The 17,134-nt window shown below is 41.5% G+C and overlaps 2 protein-coding genes across 12 annotated transcripts in view; one reads left to right on the top strand and one right to left on the bottom strand.

Moving 5' to 3' along the window:
* SNX25 (sorting nexin 25) overlaps positions 1 to 4,016 on the top strand; it is a 92,959-nt gene extending 88,943 nt beyond the window's left edge. For both annotated transcript variants that reach the window (XM_064449606.1, XM_064449605.1), the window contains exons 18-19: positions 2,092 to 2,192; positions 3,026 to 4,016. In XM_064449606.1, the coding sequence (XP_064305676.1) occupies positions 2,092 to 2,192; positions 3,026 to 3,100 (176 nt within the window). In that variant the 3' untranslated portion in view covers positions 3,101 to 4,016. The remainder of the gene's footprint in view (positions 1 to 2,091; positions 2,193 to 3,025) is intronic.
* A 763-nt stretch (positions 4,017 to 4,779) lies between these two features.
* Positions 4,780 to 15,504, bottom strand: LRP2BP (LRP2 binding protein). 10 transcript variants are annotated; one of them, XM_064449607.1, is made up of 8 exons: positions 14,964 to 15,503; positions 14,464 to 14,579; positions 12,302 to 12,415; positions 10,670 to 10,812; positions 10,479 to 10,584; positions 9,806 to 10,029; positions 6,788 to 6,953; positions 4,780 to 5,197 (listed from the first exon to the last, which is right to left on the bottom strand). In XM_064449607.1, the coding sequence occupies exons 1-8, from the start codon at positions 15,025 to 15,027 to the stop codon at positions 5,132 to 5,134; spliced, it is 999 nt and encodes a 332-aa protein (XP_064305677.1). In that variant the 5' UTR covers positions 15,028 to 15,503; the 3' UTR covers positions 4,780 to 5,131. The 10 variants fall into 10 exon arrangements, with proteins under 10 accessions (XP_064305677.1, XP_064305679.1, XP_064305684.1 ...); XM_064449609.1 differs by having other exon boundaries at positions 14,464 to 14,576; XM_064449614.1 differs by lacking the exon at positions 14,464 to 14,579 and adding an exon at positions 13,966 to 14,094 and having other exon boundaries at positions 14,964 to 15,054.
* Between the last annotated feature and the right edge of the window lie 1,630 nt (positions 15,505 to 17,134).

The following is a 17,134-nucleotide window of genomic DNA, read 5'->3' as shown; positions in this document are numbered from 1 at the left end:
GGGCTGTCAGTTCTTTGAGAACTGCTCCAGCGTGGGTCCCTTCCATGGGGTGCAGTCCTTCAGGAACAGGCTGCTCCAGCGTGGGTCCCCCATGGGGTCACAAATCCTGCCAGCAAACCTGCTCCAGTGTGGGCTCGTCTTTCCACAGAGCCCCAGGTCCTGCCAGGAGCCTGATCCAGCATGGGCTTCCCACGGAGTCACAGCCTCCTTTGGGCATCTGCCTGCTCCAGCGTGGGGTTCTCCACGGGCTGCAGGTGGATGGGTATCTGCTTCACCATGGACCTCCATGGGTTGCGGTGGGACAGCCTGCCTCACCAGGGTCTTCACCACAGGCTGTAGGGGAATCTCTCCTCTGGTGCCTGGAGCACCTCCTCCCCCTCCTTCTTCACCGACCTTGGTGTCTGCAGGGCTGCTTCTCTCACATATTCTCACTCCTCTCTCCAGTTGCAATTGTGCAGGTTTTCTCACCCCCTCCAGCTTCTTAACTATGTTATCCCTGAGGCACTACCACTGTCCCTGATGGGCTCGGCCTTGGCCAGTGGTGGGTCCATCTTGGAGCTGGCTGGCACTGGCCCTGTCGGGCATAGGGGAAGCTTCCAGCAGCTTCTCACAGAAGCCACCCCTATAGCATCCCTGCTACCAAGACCTTGCCGTACAAACCCAATACAAATTATGATGTTTGCATAAATAAGGATAATTTTGGCCTTATTTGTTGCCTCTCCTGTCTGTCTGGTAAAGGGCGTGGGTTTGGGTGTTATTGGTGGATGCAAAATCCAGTGTTGCTGTACTTCTGTATGTAATATTCATCAAGGAACCAACGTTAAGCCAGGATGCGCTCTGGTTTTCTGTGAGCAAATACCAGGTGGTTCTGCTACCTGGAACTACTTGACAAGTAGGGAGAGTGGCACCACCCTGATTACTGCTTCCTCTTGTATTTCAAAACCGTGCTGTCAGTGCTGGGTGTTGCTGTCTGTTTCTGATAAGAGGTTTCAGGGCACTGAAGGTCAGAGGGACCTGCAGCCTGGACAGAAGCATCCTAGATTGAGTGGGGTTTCCAGTACTTTCCTCTGCCTGCCCTTCCCTCCCAAGCCCAGGCAGCTTCCCCTTCAGCACGCATGTTGCTGGGGCACCACTGTGAGGTGCTCCATCCCGTCCCGTTCACAGCACGGGGAGCCCAGTTCTGTAATTCTGGCTCTTCAGAGATCGTGTAAGCCTAAAGGCACCTAACCGGGAAGAACCAAAACTCGTTCCCTTTAGCCCTCGGAAATACACTTAAACATAGTTTGAATGCTTTTTATTGCCCCTCCATCTGAATAGAATGTACCTTAAGGAGCAATTTTACAGCTTCACCGAGATATCTCATATACCCTGTGGCATTAGGTGGTTTAATCTCCTTTTACTGCAAAAGTAGCAGCAGCAGGTATGCATGCAAAATATTCATAATTTGATGTGTAAATAACCCTCCACTTACTCTGTGTTATACTCACCTGCTTACCTAGAATGGCCTTCCACAGTTGGTTTGTGGGTTGGTCTATTTCTGAGTTTGGAAAGATATGTCAGGACATAGCTGAAGGCACCTTAAATTAATGAAGAAGCACTGGATCACTCTTTATTCTCTAATTTAATCCAAAAATGTAAATAATTGACTTAGAATTCTCTTATCTGCTTACTTGTGGGAAGTATTTTCTGTGAAGACTGAGAGGCAATTAAAGTGCTAAATTACTTGTAACTGTTTTAGGAATTCTGTCTTTCTGTCTTTGTGGCTGAAGGTGTATTTAAGTGAATGGTTTAATAATGTATATGAGATTAGACTCAAGGCATACTGCATATCATGTTAAAATATTTAAAATGTTGTCATCGAGATGCATACGCTATGACTCGACTTGGGTAACTTGAGAATAAGGGAATCTTTTCAACCTGTGGCTAAAGTTACCTGCATGTTTTTGAAAGGTTGACGAATGGGGACAGTGTGCCTTGTCACCAAGGGCCGTGTACTGTTTTTGCTTCCTCCCCTCCCTTACGGGTAGTGTCAGCTGGAGGTTTTGCCTAGTGTGAGTGAAACAATGGAAGCTGAAGTAACATTTGTTGCAGATACTCTGCAGAGTCTTGTTGGACAACAAAATGCCCGTCACGGTGTAGTGAAGGTGTTCAACGCGTTGCAAGAAAGACAGGCTAACAAGCATCTACTCTATGTGAGTAACCAGAAAAGCAGCCTTCTAATTCTATAATCCTGTTAATTGCTGAGCTCTGCTCACTCAGTATTGAAGCCTGGGGCATGTGTTTTTTGCAGAGGTTTATGTTGGACTGTTGTTCCATGTGCAAGTAACTTTTTTATATAAAAAAGTCGGAAAAAATGTACTTGGTTCTGTCATTTGATTGGTTTTTGAATAACAAAAAGCTGTGTAAGTTCAAAAACAGTATTGCTTTTGTCTAAAAGAGATCCTCTACCACATCCAACTTGCCTGACCCCGTAAGGTGGAAACTAGTTTCTTCATATGGCTGAGAAAAATAAGCATACCTTGGAGAATCCTGGGGAAGCAGAGCTCCAGGGCTGGCCCACAGTTAGGACATGACAGCCCTCCAGAAGCCCCACTCCTCTGCAGTTGGTTGGGACTGGTGGGAGTAGGCATCTGGCTCCGTATAATACCTGCACTGTCACTAGGTCTCTCCTGGCTCATTTCCTTCAGCAGCCGGTCCCACAGCGCGGCCTGCTCAGGAGATGCATGCCCCAGTGCTAGCTTATGGAGCTCCTGCGGCTTCGACAGAACAGCTCCGGTTTACACAGGGTGGGAAATCCCCATCTGAAAGCAGCTGCCCATGGCACTTGCCTTCTTTCAGCCTTAAGACATTTTCCATATTACGTATAGGGCACATGCTAGCTTTAGGACAAAAGAAAAGCAGTTGAGTGAATGATGAGTAGAGCGACCATACGTGTTTCTGTTATCTGTGATGCTTGGAACATGTCAGAAGGGAAGAAATTCTCGTTTGGCACCTGCGCTCATCTTACCTCTCTTCTGTTTTTCAGGTTTTGCTGGAACTGCTGCTAACTGAACTCTGTCCTGAGCTAAGAGCTCACTTAGAGCAGCTTAATGCCACTTAGGTTTGAATCTGCACAATTGGACCACTAGAGAAATGTCTATGTCCAATAATAGACATGAAACTTATTTCCTCTTTTCCATAGAGGGCTGAGGACTATGATTATTTTTAGCGTTTTTCTTTCCTCTTGAGTTTTTTGTGAGGTAAACAGACTTGAAAAGATCTGATGCTGTAGTAGGGTAGACAAAACGATGCTGTATAGTTGCCAATTTTTATTTAAATTGTTCTGACTACTTTCTGTTTCATATATAGACTGAAAGATAAATGTTCATATAAACTGAAAGAAACCAGATAATATTTTAAACATTTATGAGAAGAAATTTTGCTTTAGTGGTAAACTAATGAATGTTGTACAGTTCTAATCTCCTCACAGAGGATTTGAGCATTCCTTGTGTATTGAAAAAGCCTGTCGTGCAATACTACATGTAAAGCTATTGTGGAAATTTTATCGATTTTGTTTTTACCAAAGATTTCCCGTAGTTTGAAGCATTTGTAAGCAATAAATAACACACCCGGATTGCAGTACTTGATAACGAGGCTGTACTGACAACTAATGAATGAGTTTGACAGCACTAGTTTCGTAAGGAATATTTACGTTACTTTGAAGTCTGTGTCGAAAATATGTATTGTAAACTGGTATGTCCTAAGAATGCCTGTGTTAAATGTTAGCTCAGAGATTAGTGCTTATGAATTGCTTCTATGAATGATTAAGTAGACAATTAAACCATTCTAATAACTTCCCTGATACTACTCAGGGCTGTTTTATTCAAATTACCCCAATTTCAAACAACCTTCAGATCCTTCCCTTATTTTATACAAGGAAAGAAAACGATGTCTTCAGTGGCTTTTTTTAATTTATGTAAAATATGTAAATATGGTCTTAACGCACATCTAAATAATTAAACATCATCAGAAATCCCTAGGTGACACTCATTACTTTCTTTTCAATTCAATACAGTTGTGCTCTTAGCAAAACTGCTTGCAGTTAAGACTGGCTGTATTGTAAGGTACATTTAAATCAGTGTTTTAGTAACATCTTGCCTTTTGTTCCAACAGTTTCAAAAAAGTTTTTAAGTCACAGCACAGTCCTAAGAAGCAAGCCAAATTCTGCACATGCAAAGTTGTACAAGTAAATAGGTGTTTAGAAATGTGGAAGCTCACCACAGCAATCAGTAAAATTTACTAGCGGTTAATCAAAGTATCTTTTGATAAAAGCTTCAGCATAACATTGCCCAGGCATACACACTCCCAGCCAAGTGGTTTTCAACCGTTTCTAATACAGAGGCGCAGTGTAAATGCAAATCGAAGAAGGACTGAGGAGAACGGGCCTCGTGCAGAGGACGTGTATATTGAATGTTTTCATACTAATGTGGGGTTTTTTCCCATAGTTCTGTAAGTTGTATTTTCTAGTTTTAGAAGCTGACATGGTTTGAACTGTAAAGCTTAGTGTCATACAGGCCAATTTCCAACTTTTGACTTTCTTCAGTCTAAGAGTAGAATGTGTTAAGACACATACGTAGATCTAGAAACATTAGAAAAGGATGTGAAAGAAAGTATGCTCACCACTAACAAAGGTAAGATTTAAAAATGGTTGTGTCCTGTGAATGGGTTGTAGATGAAAACTAGGCAAGTTTGGGTTCAAGCTTTTCAGAATATGAAAATGTAATGTTTAAATACTAAGAATGCAGAAAAGGAAACAACCATTTTTATTTGGTTTCAGTTTGATTCACATGCTGTATAGCAGTATGACATGAAGAGAAAACAGGACGCCTATCCCAGTAAAATGTCCTTAATAAACCCTAAGTCTTCAATGCTATTTTAAAAGTCGGCCTTTGCCTCATCTCAGCTAAAGGAAGAATGTGAGCTTTTTGCTTTCTCTTTTTTTAGGTAAAAAAGAATCAGTAAATTGCTCTAATAATTTACAGAAAGTTGAAAAGCAAGCAGTAAGCGATGAACAGTCTATAATTGCTGGAGATTCAAGATGGTTTGTTGTAGGAAATACATTTATATACCAGTTACAGTTAAAGGAAACACACTAGATTCTCCCAAGATTAGCTGCCAGTTCGAGGTCAGAAGCAACAGCAGGATCCAGAAGGCATGCCTTTGAAAACAAAGAATAGAGAGTTCTAGATAATACTTAAAATCAAGTTGTATGTTGTCAATATAACATTAATCATTAATAAGGTCTTTTAAGTTTTGTTGGCATTATCTGAGCCAATCAACTTGGTAAAAGATTAAAGAGTTCATATATTCAGTTTATAATCTCTGTTTCTGATGCTATGTAAGAAAAATGCCCACCTTCTCTTTCAAAACCAACTGGGTCTAAAAATGGTAGGCCATACCTGCAGCTGAACAGTTAATTAAAAAAGCAAACATGATTTTAAGGGGGTTTAATTGTACAGTTAACACAAGAATTGTTTTCCAGGTACAAAAGAAAAGGAACACACCCACAACTTTGCCTTTTCCTTGTTCCAAAGGTGCTGCTTCAGGTATCTTCCTTGTTTATTTTCTGTTCCTTCTCTTTTGTTGTTGTAGAGATGCATGGCACCAGTCAATAGAAATCATCTCTATACTAGAAAGCTAGTGACATTCCTAGATCAGTCTCAGAGGTACAAGTAGTGAGTGATGAGTGAAAGTTGTAATTTTCTTTCAGTTGTGGTGGTTACGCTAGACCTGATGGTAGACAGTGGGAAGGGCTATACTCTCACAAATTTAATCCTGTTGGGCCCCTTCCTTGCCTTAAGGCTGCTTCCCTAGGACTACTGGCTAGGTAGTTCATAACACCCCAGCTTACATTCCCTTCTTGATCTTCTCATCCTATTTTCAGTAACACTTTCACAGCAGAAGAACAAAATGTTTAAAATTTATGTATTGAGAGGATCGCCTGCTCTGCTGGGCCTTTTGCACCATCGGCTTCCCTGAGTGAGGAGCCGCAAAAGTCATCATTTGATAATTTACCATTTATGTAACTCTCCATTTATTTGGATTGCACCAAGGTGGACATCAGTGTTCTACTTGAAGAAACAAATGGTCTCTACATGCACAGAAATCATAGAGTCTCTCTGAGGCACAGATCCAATCGTGCTACACACTCTTCCGTTGGCATAATCGTTTTGCCTTGACTGTAACTTTAGGCATCACTGATATTATTTAGCAGATGCATCTTCTAGAAGCCATCAAGCAATAATCTTACTTCAACTTTAGAATTTTCAAAACATGTGACCTATTTTTTCCCCCTGTGTATCAGGGGATATATAAAATATAAATAAAATATATTATTTCCCTTTTGAATGTCTTTAAAAATAAAGGCATATCTGAAGTAGAAGAAAAGGTATGATTTTTTCAGTTTGAGAGAATGACAGCAAATCAGTTGGGGATAAAATTATTCATACCATTCAGCTAATCTATCTTGCAAGTTACCAAGCTCTTTGCTGTGGTGATTATCACAGATTTTTTTTTTTTTTTGGCAGAATGCATTGTTTGCTTAAGCAAGTGGGCGGATAGTATCACTTCAAGGCTATTTTTAGTAGTTTTCCATATACTTTTATCACTCTTCATTTTCTAGCACTGGTTTTTTAATGTGTAAATAATGTCGGAGTCTCTAACTGAACAGCAAGTTTAAAGACTCAAATCCAAGGTATCACTCAGTTTCATGAGATATAAATTAGGCTGTAAGACTTTCCCAGCTTACCTTAGAATAGTATTTTTTAGCGGTGGCTGGATCTTGCTGTACACCTAGGCCTCGCTGGAGGCATCTAGCCAAGTAGAAAGCAGCCATAGCAACCCCCTTGGCTACATATGTGGGAAGACAATCGGTTACCTCTGCTAGCTCGTCAATGTTGTCGTTTTCTGTAATCCTGTTGTGGAATTTACAGCATTAGGCTAGATTATTGCTTGAAATAGAATTATTTAAGTGGACCATATATGACCTGGTGATGCCTTCTTGGCATTGTACATGGAAATGTACATGTATTCAGCAGCCTGATGAAGAGTTTTCTATTCGGCATTTGATTTGAAGTTAGTCTTATTTGAATATTGTGATATTAAATAGGAAATAAATATGTAACTTTTGCAGTCACTTTCACTATAGTTACACTAGTTGTAAAAGGCAGCCTATTTTATGCTAATTGTTCTTATTAAAATATTTCTTGGAAATTATGTATGTGGAAGAAAGGCAAAGCTCTTATTTTGTATAATTGAGCAACCTCATCTAGTGGGAGATGTCCCTGCCCACAGCAGAGGGGTTGGAACTAGGTGAACTTTAAAGGGCCAACGCAAATAATTCTGTGATCCTAAAATTCCAAGTTCTTACTAGGATATTGGCAAATCCTGGTAATCTGAAGATCTTGGACATACTTGAGAGCCTCAGGTTATAAGACCCACTTACCACGATGACTTACAACTGCGTCACCTCAACTATTTTCTTTCTTCTGCACATAATTACCTAGCATTGTTACTATAATATTAGGTACAACATTTTCTAAGTGGGAGTTGATTTTTTTTTCTTTCTAACTGTTGTCTTAAAACAGAAACCCCCAAGCCCCATATCCTTTCCAGATACCAAACAGTAATTATATGCTTCTTCACACATCACTTTCATTTTTTTGCTAGGTCAAATAGTCACAGGCTTGACAGAAAAAAGGAAGAAAAGTGCAAATCATTTTGGTTTATAGCTACTGCATATAAATCACTGTTTATGCAAGATTGTTCTGAAGTAACCCCCTGCAAGTCAGTGCCTGCTAAATCACTTGAATGTGGTGAGAGTGATGTTCTCCCACCTAATTTGGTCCTGTTAACAAATACAGTAACACAACAGAAAAAAAACCACAAACACTTATTAGCAAGAACATTCAGAAATGATAGCGGTAACCTATTAACCTCTGTTGTCTTTCCTGATACAGCATTTTTGCCTTCCTTTCCAAAAGATACACAACACAATGCTGAGGCAAACAACACCACACAGTCAAGTCAGGGAAAAATTCTAGTTCAGCACAGCTGACTTTAAGAATGTACCATAGCAATGGGTAAGTAGAACTGTATGGGATAATAAAATTGTTATCTGAAATGAAGTAGCAGTAGCTAATCTAGCCTCCAAGTATTAGGTGAGGTTATACTATACATAATCACATAACATTTGTACATAATAGAGCAAACTGTGTAGCTGGTATGAACGTAGAAGGACAAAAAAAATTTAGCAGAAAAGGTACTGACGCCTGATACACCTGGTTAAACTGCTCTAAGATTTTTGGTTCAGAAATTGTAATTTCTGGCTGTAGCATGGGATTTCATTGCTATTTTGTGCAGTCACAGCTGCAGGTGAGGGACTGTGCTGCTTGCTTGTCTGGATAACCTACTGTGCAGCACTGACTGTGTGGGGTGCATTCCAAGAGAGAATGGAAGAGCTAGACTAGACCGCATAGCTATCGGTCTGCTTATAGTGCAAGAGGAAGAAAAGCAAGAGTTCAGAGAGCAAACAGTCCTTTTCAGCAATGAGTACAGCAAACAGCATTCACTGCTGAGCTATTGAGTTACCAGAGCTGCTGCTGTGCAGTGGCACATACAGGGTGCAGTGTCTGTAAGATGTTAGTTGTGACACATTTATTGCTGGGCAGCAGGAGCTTCATAGATGTACCACAAAAAGTACAAATGCTCTTGTGTGCAGCTTGTGTAAGTAGTCAGTGTATCTGCATCTTATTTCCAGTAAATTAATAATCTGATTGACAGATGGAACTTCTAACATGCTGTCCAGCTCTGGAGGTTTGTCACAGAAGTGTGCTGTTTATCAGCTATAGGACTGGCACTGACGTTGCTTTTCTCCTCCATGACTAGTTTAAGACACAGAAGCTTCGTACAGACTGGGTAGTTCAAATATTGCAGCCTGTAACAGGAAGTTGTTCGTTCTGCAATACACAAACCACTCCAGAGTGTGTAGGTAGAGCAGCGCGTCCCACAGTGACTGCCTGTGAGAAGGCCGGTCAGTGCTGCCCAACTGTGGCTCAGACCAGTACCTCTACACCAGCAGATAATCACCAGAAGCCACTGCATGCAGGTGCCTGTTTTGTTTTGAAAATGTTTAAAAATACAAAATGTTTTTAATAAAAATTCCAATGTGGTATGCATCCCCCTAAGCAGCAACTGATGCAAAGCTAACAGGTGGTAACTTGGCACAGTGCAGCAGCTACTACCAAGGTCCCAGGCTGTGCTGCTTGGAGAGCTTGCTGCAGGATCCCAGCCAGTATTGAGGTTTGCATTTCCTGTAAAGGGCCCGGGAACTGGACCAAAGCATGTTGAGCCACAGAGCAAGGAAATGATGGGATAGACGACATTGGGTAGAAGTTACATTAAGATGGGATGTGGAGAGCAGAAGAATACTTGTAGGGGTTTAAAAGGGAACGGTGAAAGCAGATTGTGGACTGAGACGGGGAGGCAGGGCTGAGTGTGGGCTTCTGCTTCGTCTACTTGGGATGCTAGTTCAAAGCTGTTTCGTTTCACAGGATCAGAGAGAAAAGTTCAACTGTACTGAATGAGAACCTTATAGTAGTTTTGTCTCTGGTTCGCAGTTTGCTCTTTAAAGATGAGGTCTTGCAATTCATTATCTCAAACGTCTCTTGAGTTTGAGAGACAAGAACATGACTTAATCCTTTTAATCTGAGTTCCATGGTCTTACATGAAGAACTACAATAAAAAAATAAAGTTAAATTAACTTTACCTTTTGGCTACTGCAGCAGCAGTTGAGTAAAATTTTCTATTGTAATAATATTCCACAAGATGCCCTTGAGCATAGATGTTTCCACGTTCTGCTGCTTCTCTCAAACACTCCAAAGCAGCCTTAGTGTTTTGACATATACCTTGTCCATAGAGGTACATAACACCAAGTGCACCTTGTGATTCCAGGCTTCCATTGGCACAGGCTTCTGAATGCCAGAAAAAGGCCTAAACAGGAGACACAAAGTTGGAGTATATATTCACTTTAGCTGCTTTTCTTGCATACTGCTTCTATAAAAACTTTTATATTAACCAGCTTCTAAGGAGGGCTCATGCATAAAAGAAAGCAGAATCCTTGTAAGGCTTTTAAACCTTCCTCATTTACTGTCATAGCTGTCAATCTATGACACCTGCTTGATTTCTGAAGGGTACTAAGGCTGACAAGACCTTAATCCATTATATTCTTCTCCCTGATAGTCCCAATAAAAAAAAATAAATCTCAGCTAGCAATGTCAAATGAGTTAAAATGAGGGATTCTGGCCATCTGTTCATATGGGCTTAAATGGGCAATAATGCCTAGCAGTGCTTCACATACACTTTTCAGAGTCAACTATATCACTGTACTCTGTGAAATTAATTGGGACTCATGAAACTCAAAAGGTACAAGTGGCCTTTACCTTCTTCAGATCTTTTAGAACTGATACAGAATAAAGCATTCCTAGAGTGCTCTGGGCCTTCACGCTTGCTTTTGGGTTCCCATGGTCTGCAGCAATAAGCCACAACCTGAGACAATGGGGACAAAGACAGTTTAAGTAACACAGCATCTCAGCATCTTCTGCTCATCAGGAAAATTCCTGACTGCTGTTACCTTTCAGCCTCTTTAGTTGACTGCTTAACACCATATCCTTCGTAATACGCTCTGCCAAGATTGTATGCAGCTGCAAACTTCAAGTGTCTTGCTGCTGGGGAATCGGAGTCGAGTATTTTCTTCATGCATTCCACTCCCTTTTCCTAAAAGTGAGATATTTTCATCACTATGTTCAGGCTGGGAAGAGGATGGAAAAAAGAACCTGAGAATCCACTAACTTCTGTGAGACAGGTAATTCTTCCACTTCGAAGAAAAGCTGAGGAGTGCTGGTTGCAGAGTCTGGAGAACAGCGTCATACTGAAGCACAACTGATCGTTGGTTACTAGACAGTCTCTAGATTTTTTACTCCAGCATATTTTTAATGTGAAATGTTTCCATATATATGTTCACCTGATATATTACTCTTCGCTGATAAAAAATTTCTAAAAAATATTCTTGTGCTTACATAAATGTAACATCCTAAACTTGCTACATATTCAATTTTAGACTTCTGTGATCTTTTTCATATTGCATCATGTATCTGAAATCATAAAACAACCTCAACAGAAGGCAGAGTGATAAAATAGCACACTGTGAAGTTCCTCCATTAAAAATACATTAGATTCATAACAGACAAAAACCGATAATGTTAAGCAAATGGAGAACATTGCTTCTGGGCAGCTGTGTGGTCTATTATCCAAGGGCCTCGTAGGTATTTTGGAAACAAGATTTCCACTGTTAGGATTCAGCATGGACACCCTGTTTAAATACATTAGAAATAGTCCTTTATAAAAGGTTCCTCTCTTATTCACCTCTTGCAACATGCAACAAAGAAAGAAAATTAAGTGCTGATTTGCAAGTAAACCAATGTGGTGATTATACAGGCATACAGCATACTGAACAGACAAACCACCTCTAAAAACTAGCAGAATATTTTCTGCTCTGCTGACAGTCCCCTAAAGCACCAGACAAGAATCCGATTTATTAATACCCTGGCTCATTTTCTTGCCCTCCTGTCTTATTACCTACCCTTTCTTTCATCCTCTTTGTAGTCTTTACTCATACCACTCTTTAAGATCATGTTCTCCAATAAATTAACTCTTCTTATTTTGTAATGTAATTCTTCAATTTGAATTCCTCAAATCCTTGCAAGTGTAATTTTTCATTTGTCTAATTTAAAAATACTAATGCCCACCACTGGCAGAAGCACAGTCTTCTTTAGCATCCATGCTAAGAACAGAAAATACCTTAAAAACATCTTTTTGTAACAGATGTTTTACACTATGAAATATAGTTGGGTTTTTTCCATTTTTATACATTTTGTTTACATTTATATACACTGCTTATTAAAAGTAACTAGCAATTTTTAACACAGCTTCCACACAAAGCACAAACAAACCCTTAGGGGTTATATTTTAAATACAAATTATTGTATTTTTCAGCTAAACCTATTTTATTATAGGAATTTTTGAGAACTACTTCAGCCCAGAACCCTTTCTCTTTAATGATGCTTTGTAAACATCTGTACTTTATGGAACTAATTCTAAATCAAAAAGCTGTTTATTTTAAACTAAGTAGTCAAGCTTACAACAAAGCTTTTGGTAATTATCAGCTAATATTAAAAGTTAAAAAGCGTACAGCTAGATTACTCACAGGGTCTTCTTTAGTGCCTAGTCCATCATAATGCATTACGCCAAGCTGATACATTGCTTGAAAATCTGTAGCCTTGATTTTTTCAAATTGTATTAATGCTTCTTCATACAACCCCTGGGAAAGGCAGAATGAACAATGAAACACACAAAACCAAGAGTACGTACAGCAGCTTAACTCCGCGGTATATGTATATACTCTTACAGTTTTTCAACCGCGAGCATTTTCCTCACAAACAAAGAACAAAAAAATGCAACCACAGAAGTGGCAGTAAACAGAAATGGAGTTTGTCAACAGCCACAAGAAAGTTGGACAGGGTGGAAGCGCTTAGGACTTTCAAACGAGTTTTCATTGGTTTTATATAAAAAAAGCCCTAAATATATGTAGTGGTATACAAACATCACTGAAACCAAAAGATGTTCTGACAACCTTTTTTGACCTCCCCCAATATGCCATCTTTTTAATTTACGGAGTTAAGAGTCTAATTCAGATGCCCTGTCCTGTCTCTCTTGACACTCCTTAGCATAGGTGAGCTACTCTTATTCCTTGAGGGTTTAAGAGTCTGCCTGTACATCTCAGCTAAGGCCTGGTCTCACAAAGACCAGACTCAGATGTCTGAAGATCTTACAGAGCCACCCATCTGCCCCACATTTCTTAAAAGGGCATCATCTGCAACAGCAGAGATACTTTCACTTCTAAGAAAGAGTCTTAGAGAGCATTTGTTTCTGCATTAAGTCCAAGAAGAAACTGTATTTAAAAATACAGTTAAACAACTGTAATGTAGCAGTTAACTGAGCCTGGTGTCCTTACCACAATATTTTTATGCATGCATATCAGCATAGAATTAAAAACAATATTGAAATTAAAATGTTCTCTCTACTTCAAAATTTCTGTATGCTTTGATACAACAGTGCAAAAGCTCAGAACTGAGTAATAGTTTGACAGTCAAACATCCTCACGATGACAAAACGCCCCTTGTTAATACTGCCCAAACTATTAATTGTCTGAACTTCTCATTGTCTCAGGAGCTTAGCTATGATGACTGTGTGGGCTTTGGATTTTTAAATAACTCTGGGGGAAAAAAAAAAAGGTGCCTTTTTACAACCAGCTGTCATGAGTATCAGAAAAAGTACAGGAGGCACCTGTGCCCTCGCCTTCCCTGAGAGTTTAGTCCTGTAAAAAGGAGTCATGTGGCTCTGATCAGGCAGTGATTTCTTCTAACATCTGAAATGGTGGTTCTGTGGGAACATGCATTTTTAGGCACTACAGATGTGCATCCAAAAATCTGGAAATTAAAACCTGCTCAAAGAATAAATTTAAGGATGGACAGCAATGTATAACATGGACATCCAAGCCAGCTCATCAAGAAATGGACAGGTTTTCTGCTCCATGGGGTCAGTCTTGATCATGCCAAAATTGGGCAATTCATTAACAAAAACATTAAGAAGGACAAGGCCCATACAGCAGAAACCCTGAGTGAGCTAATCCTGTTCCTGCTGCAAACCCTGAGACTGATTAGCACTGTGCCACTAGTGTCACTATAGACAGCACTGAAACCACGCTCATCACGTTTGAAACTATGTGAATAAGTACTTGTACTACATTCTTTTCCATCTGCCTGCACTGAGTTATTCTAATCTTCACAAGAAATTGAGGTTCAAGCTCACCTGCCAGCCAGTCTTACACTGTTCCCTGAGCTTTTCCTTTCAAACACACGGGTGACTAATTAGAGTCGACGTGGGCAGGGACAGAAATCTCAGACAACATGTTTCAACACATTCCATCAAAACTGGCGGCTAGGTAGGGAACAAAGATAGAAAGCTGTTTCTTGTGTCAGGGACCAGTACCACGTAATTGCAAACGCAGTGTTTTGTGTGGCTGCTCAGCTGGCCAAAAACCAACTGGTTTGGAAGTTAGCTGTAGGAATAGGCTGCTGCTTACTTATCTGGCCCTTAGGATACCTGGGAGGGAACTGGAAGGCACCGCTAGATGCTTGGGGAAAGTGTAGGAAAAATGTATTTAAGGGGAACACCTGCTGCTTTTCATGGGAAACAAAACAGGCATAGGCAGCTTTTCTAATTTTTTTAAGGTGTCTCTTTTTCCACCGGAACAGTATTGAAAATTGTCAGCTTTATAAGATTTACTTAAAAGAAGGAAATCACAACCTCTTCGTAGTACAGTTGTCCTTTCAGAAAACGTGCCAGAGGGTCTCCACCTGCCATTCTCTTCGCCAACAGCTCCTCTGCTTTTGTAAATAAAGCAGCATGGCTGCAGTTCTCTGCTTAAAATAGACATACATGTGGGTTTTTTCCCCAGAACAGATGGAATGGCATCAATAAGCACACTGAAGGTCTGAAGCTGGTGGTGTCCCTTTTTTATTACATTTTTAGAAAGACTAAGGTGAAAAAGAGGGTTGTGTTATAAAAAGGAAAAGTTCAGCAGAGGCAACATGCCCCTTGTGAGGGTTAAGTTCGCAACGGAAGAGCTTAAAAGCAATCCTGAACAAAAGAGGGGACTTGGCATCACAAAATACCTTTCGGCCTCTGCTGGGAAGCAGCGAGGCTGGGGGAGCCTCCCCGGCCCAGCCCGCGGGGCCCTGGGGGGCGGCGGAGGGGCTAGGGGTGGCTCCGGGGCTGAAGGGCGGCTCGGCAGGCCGGCTCCCTACCTGTCCCCCCGGGGACGGGCTGGCCGCTGCCGGCCCGCGGCAGCCCCTCGCTGCGCAGCTTCATCCCGCTCCGGCGGCGAGCAGCCTTCCGGGCGGCCGGCTGGGGGGGGGGGGGGGCGAGCGCCGGGACTGACGGACTGACTGACGGACTGACGGACTGACTGACAGGCAGCGGGAACCCCGCCCCGCCGCCTCCGCAGGCTGACGGAAGCTCGGGAGCTCGGCAGCGGGCCGGGCGGGTGGCGGTTGGCAGTTGGTGGGTGACGGTTGGCGGTTGTTCCCTTTGCTGTCCCAGAGCCTCTCACAGCCCAGCCCGGGCTGCGGTGGTATCAAGCGCCGCTCCCTAAGCTGGGCCTGGGGGTTCCACAGCCTTTGACAACGCAGAAGCAGGAAAGCAGGGAAAGTAACATCGGTATTTTCCCTTTGGGTTTTAGTCCACTTTCCAAAGGGAGGGTGACGGTGTCATGTAGGCCAGGGGTCCCATTTGGTGTCCCATTTCTAGCTGTAGGCCAGTGTCAAACAACGTGAAAGTATGTGGTGGGATAGGGCAGGCTGCAGTTTGGGCACCCACTGCATCTTTCCCGATACCGGCCAGTCCTGTTACAAATTAATCCCGAAATGCTCTACAGAAAGTGATTATAGGCAAAAATAACAGAATACGGAATACATTTAACTTGAAGGCAATAGGCGTGAAACTTCAATCTAGCAAACAGGGCTTTACTACTTCCAGCAGTCAGAAACTGTTTCTTGTAACATAGTATGTTTTCCCCGTATAGATACTGCAAAACTTAGAAGGATAATTGAGGGAAAATGCTGGTTGAAGCTGATTTCTCCTGAAACAGAAGGCATTGTTTCCACTTCTGTTGATAGCTTCTGGCTGTCTCTCTTACAAAAAGGGATGTGATACCAAAATGCTGCAAGAATGCTTTTAAAATAATCTTTAGTTGCATTCCCTGCTTTTTTTTTCTTTTTTCTTTTTTCTTTTTTTTTCCAGGTGATTATTGGCCTTCCATTTTTGGCAGTGCAATCTGTTTCTATAGCAACAGCGACAGAGGCAACAGACAAAACAGGAGAGCAATGCTTGCGGATTTGTGTGGTTAAACCTGCGGGCGCCGCATGATGTTTTCCAACAGTCCCAACTGACTCGTTGGAAGGTGCCAAAAAAAAAAGTCCTAAAACTCATCCTGATTAATTTCGTGTAGATGATACAGCCTAAGAAGTCTACAGGAAAACAGACTTTCTTTAAAGCATCAGTGAATTACTTGATTTAACAGGCAGAGTGAAGAACAGACTGTGAAAGCAACAATACCCTTCAACGCAGGCAATTAACACCGGGCTGCGTTGCTGATTTTGATGCCGAAGGGTGTGAGATTCAACAGCGCGCCTTGGTTTATCCCATTGCTTACACACCTTTATTAGGACCGGTTTTTCCAATTTCATTTTCTTGATACCTATGCAAGATGTGTGGTCTGAGACACGAAGCGCAGAGGAATTTTTAGCAAGTTATGTTCCACAACAGCTGTAGCTGGGAAGCCTTGTCCACTTGGACTGGGCCAGACAAAATCAATCAAGATTGTTGCATCTGTGTTTATAACCAATGCAAGTATCAGTTATTCAGAGTCAGGAGAGTTTTGCAGGCACTAATGAGGCGAGCAAAATGTGACACGAAGCTCAAGAACTAATTAAGAGCAAGAATTTGAAGAGACTTGCGGCTGGCAGGATGCGAGAGTTTGTGTAGGTGGTTAGGCTGGAAAGATGGGATTCCTTGAGGCGCAGCTTGAAACTGATGCGTTGCTGAGGTAATGTAGGGGAGGGAAGGTCTTCCAAAACAACCCTCTTGGGCACTCCAAGACTAGTTAGTCTTAAGCTACTTCTGGATATGTGTGTTTTCAGAAGAGTCTTTATAGTTGCATAAACAATGACTGTGGATTCCTGGCATCTGCACAGAGGTGTTTCATCCCCAACAATGTACAGGTAGAAGCAAAGGGATTTTATTTGTTTATTAACTAATTTGCTTGGCTAGCCATTCAGGAAGAAAAAACATTTGGTAATTCCACAGGTGCATTTCTTTCTGTATGAAAGGAGAGGTGAAAACTGTCACTTACTGAAATAATTCTGTTGAATTGATACACTGCCTATTTACCTGGATTTCCACACCTTTAGAAAGGGTA

The sequence above is a fragment of the Phalacrocorax carbo genome, chromosome 4 (genome assembly GCF_963921805.1).
Source record: "Phalacrocorax carbo chromosome 4, bPhaCar2.1, whole genome shotgun sequence".
NCBI lineage: Eukaryota > Metazoa > Chordata > Aves > Suliformes > Phalacrocoracidae > Phalacrocorax > Phalacrocorax carbo.
The sequence above is the reverse complement of the archived record's forward strand: the minus strand, read 5'-3'. Positions and strand labels throughout refer to the sequence as shown.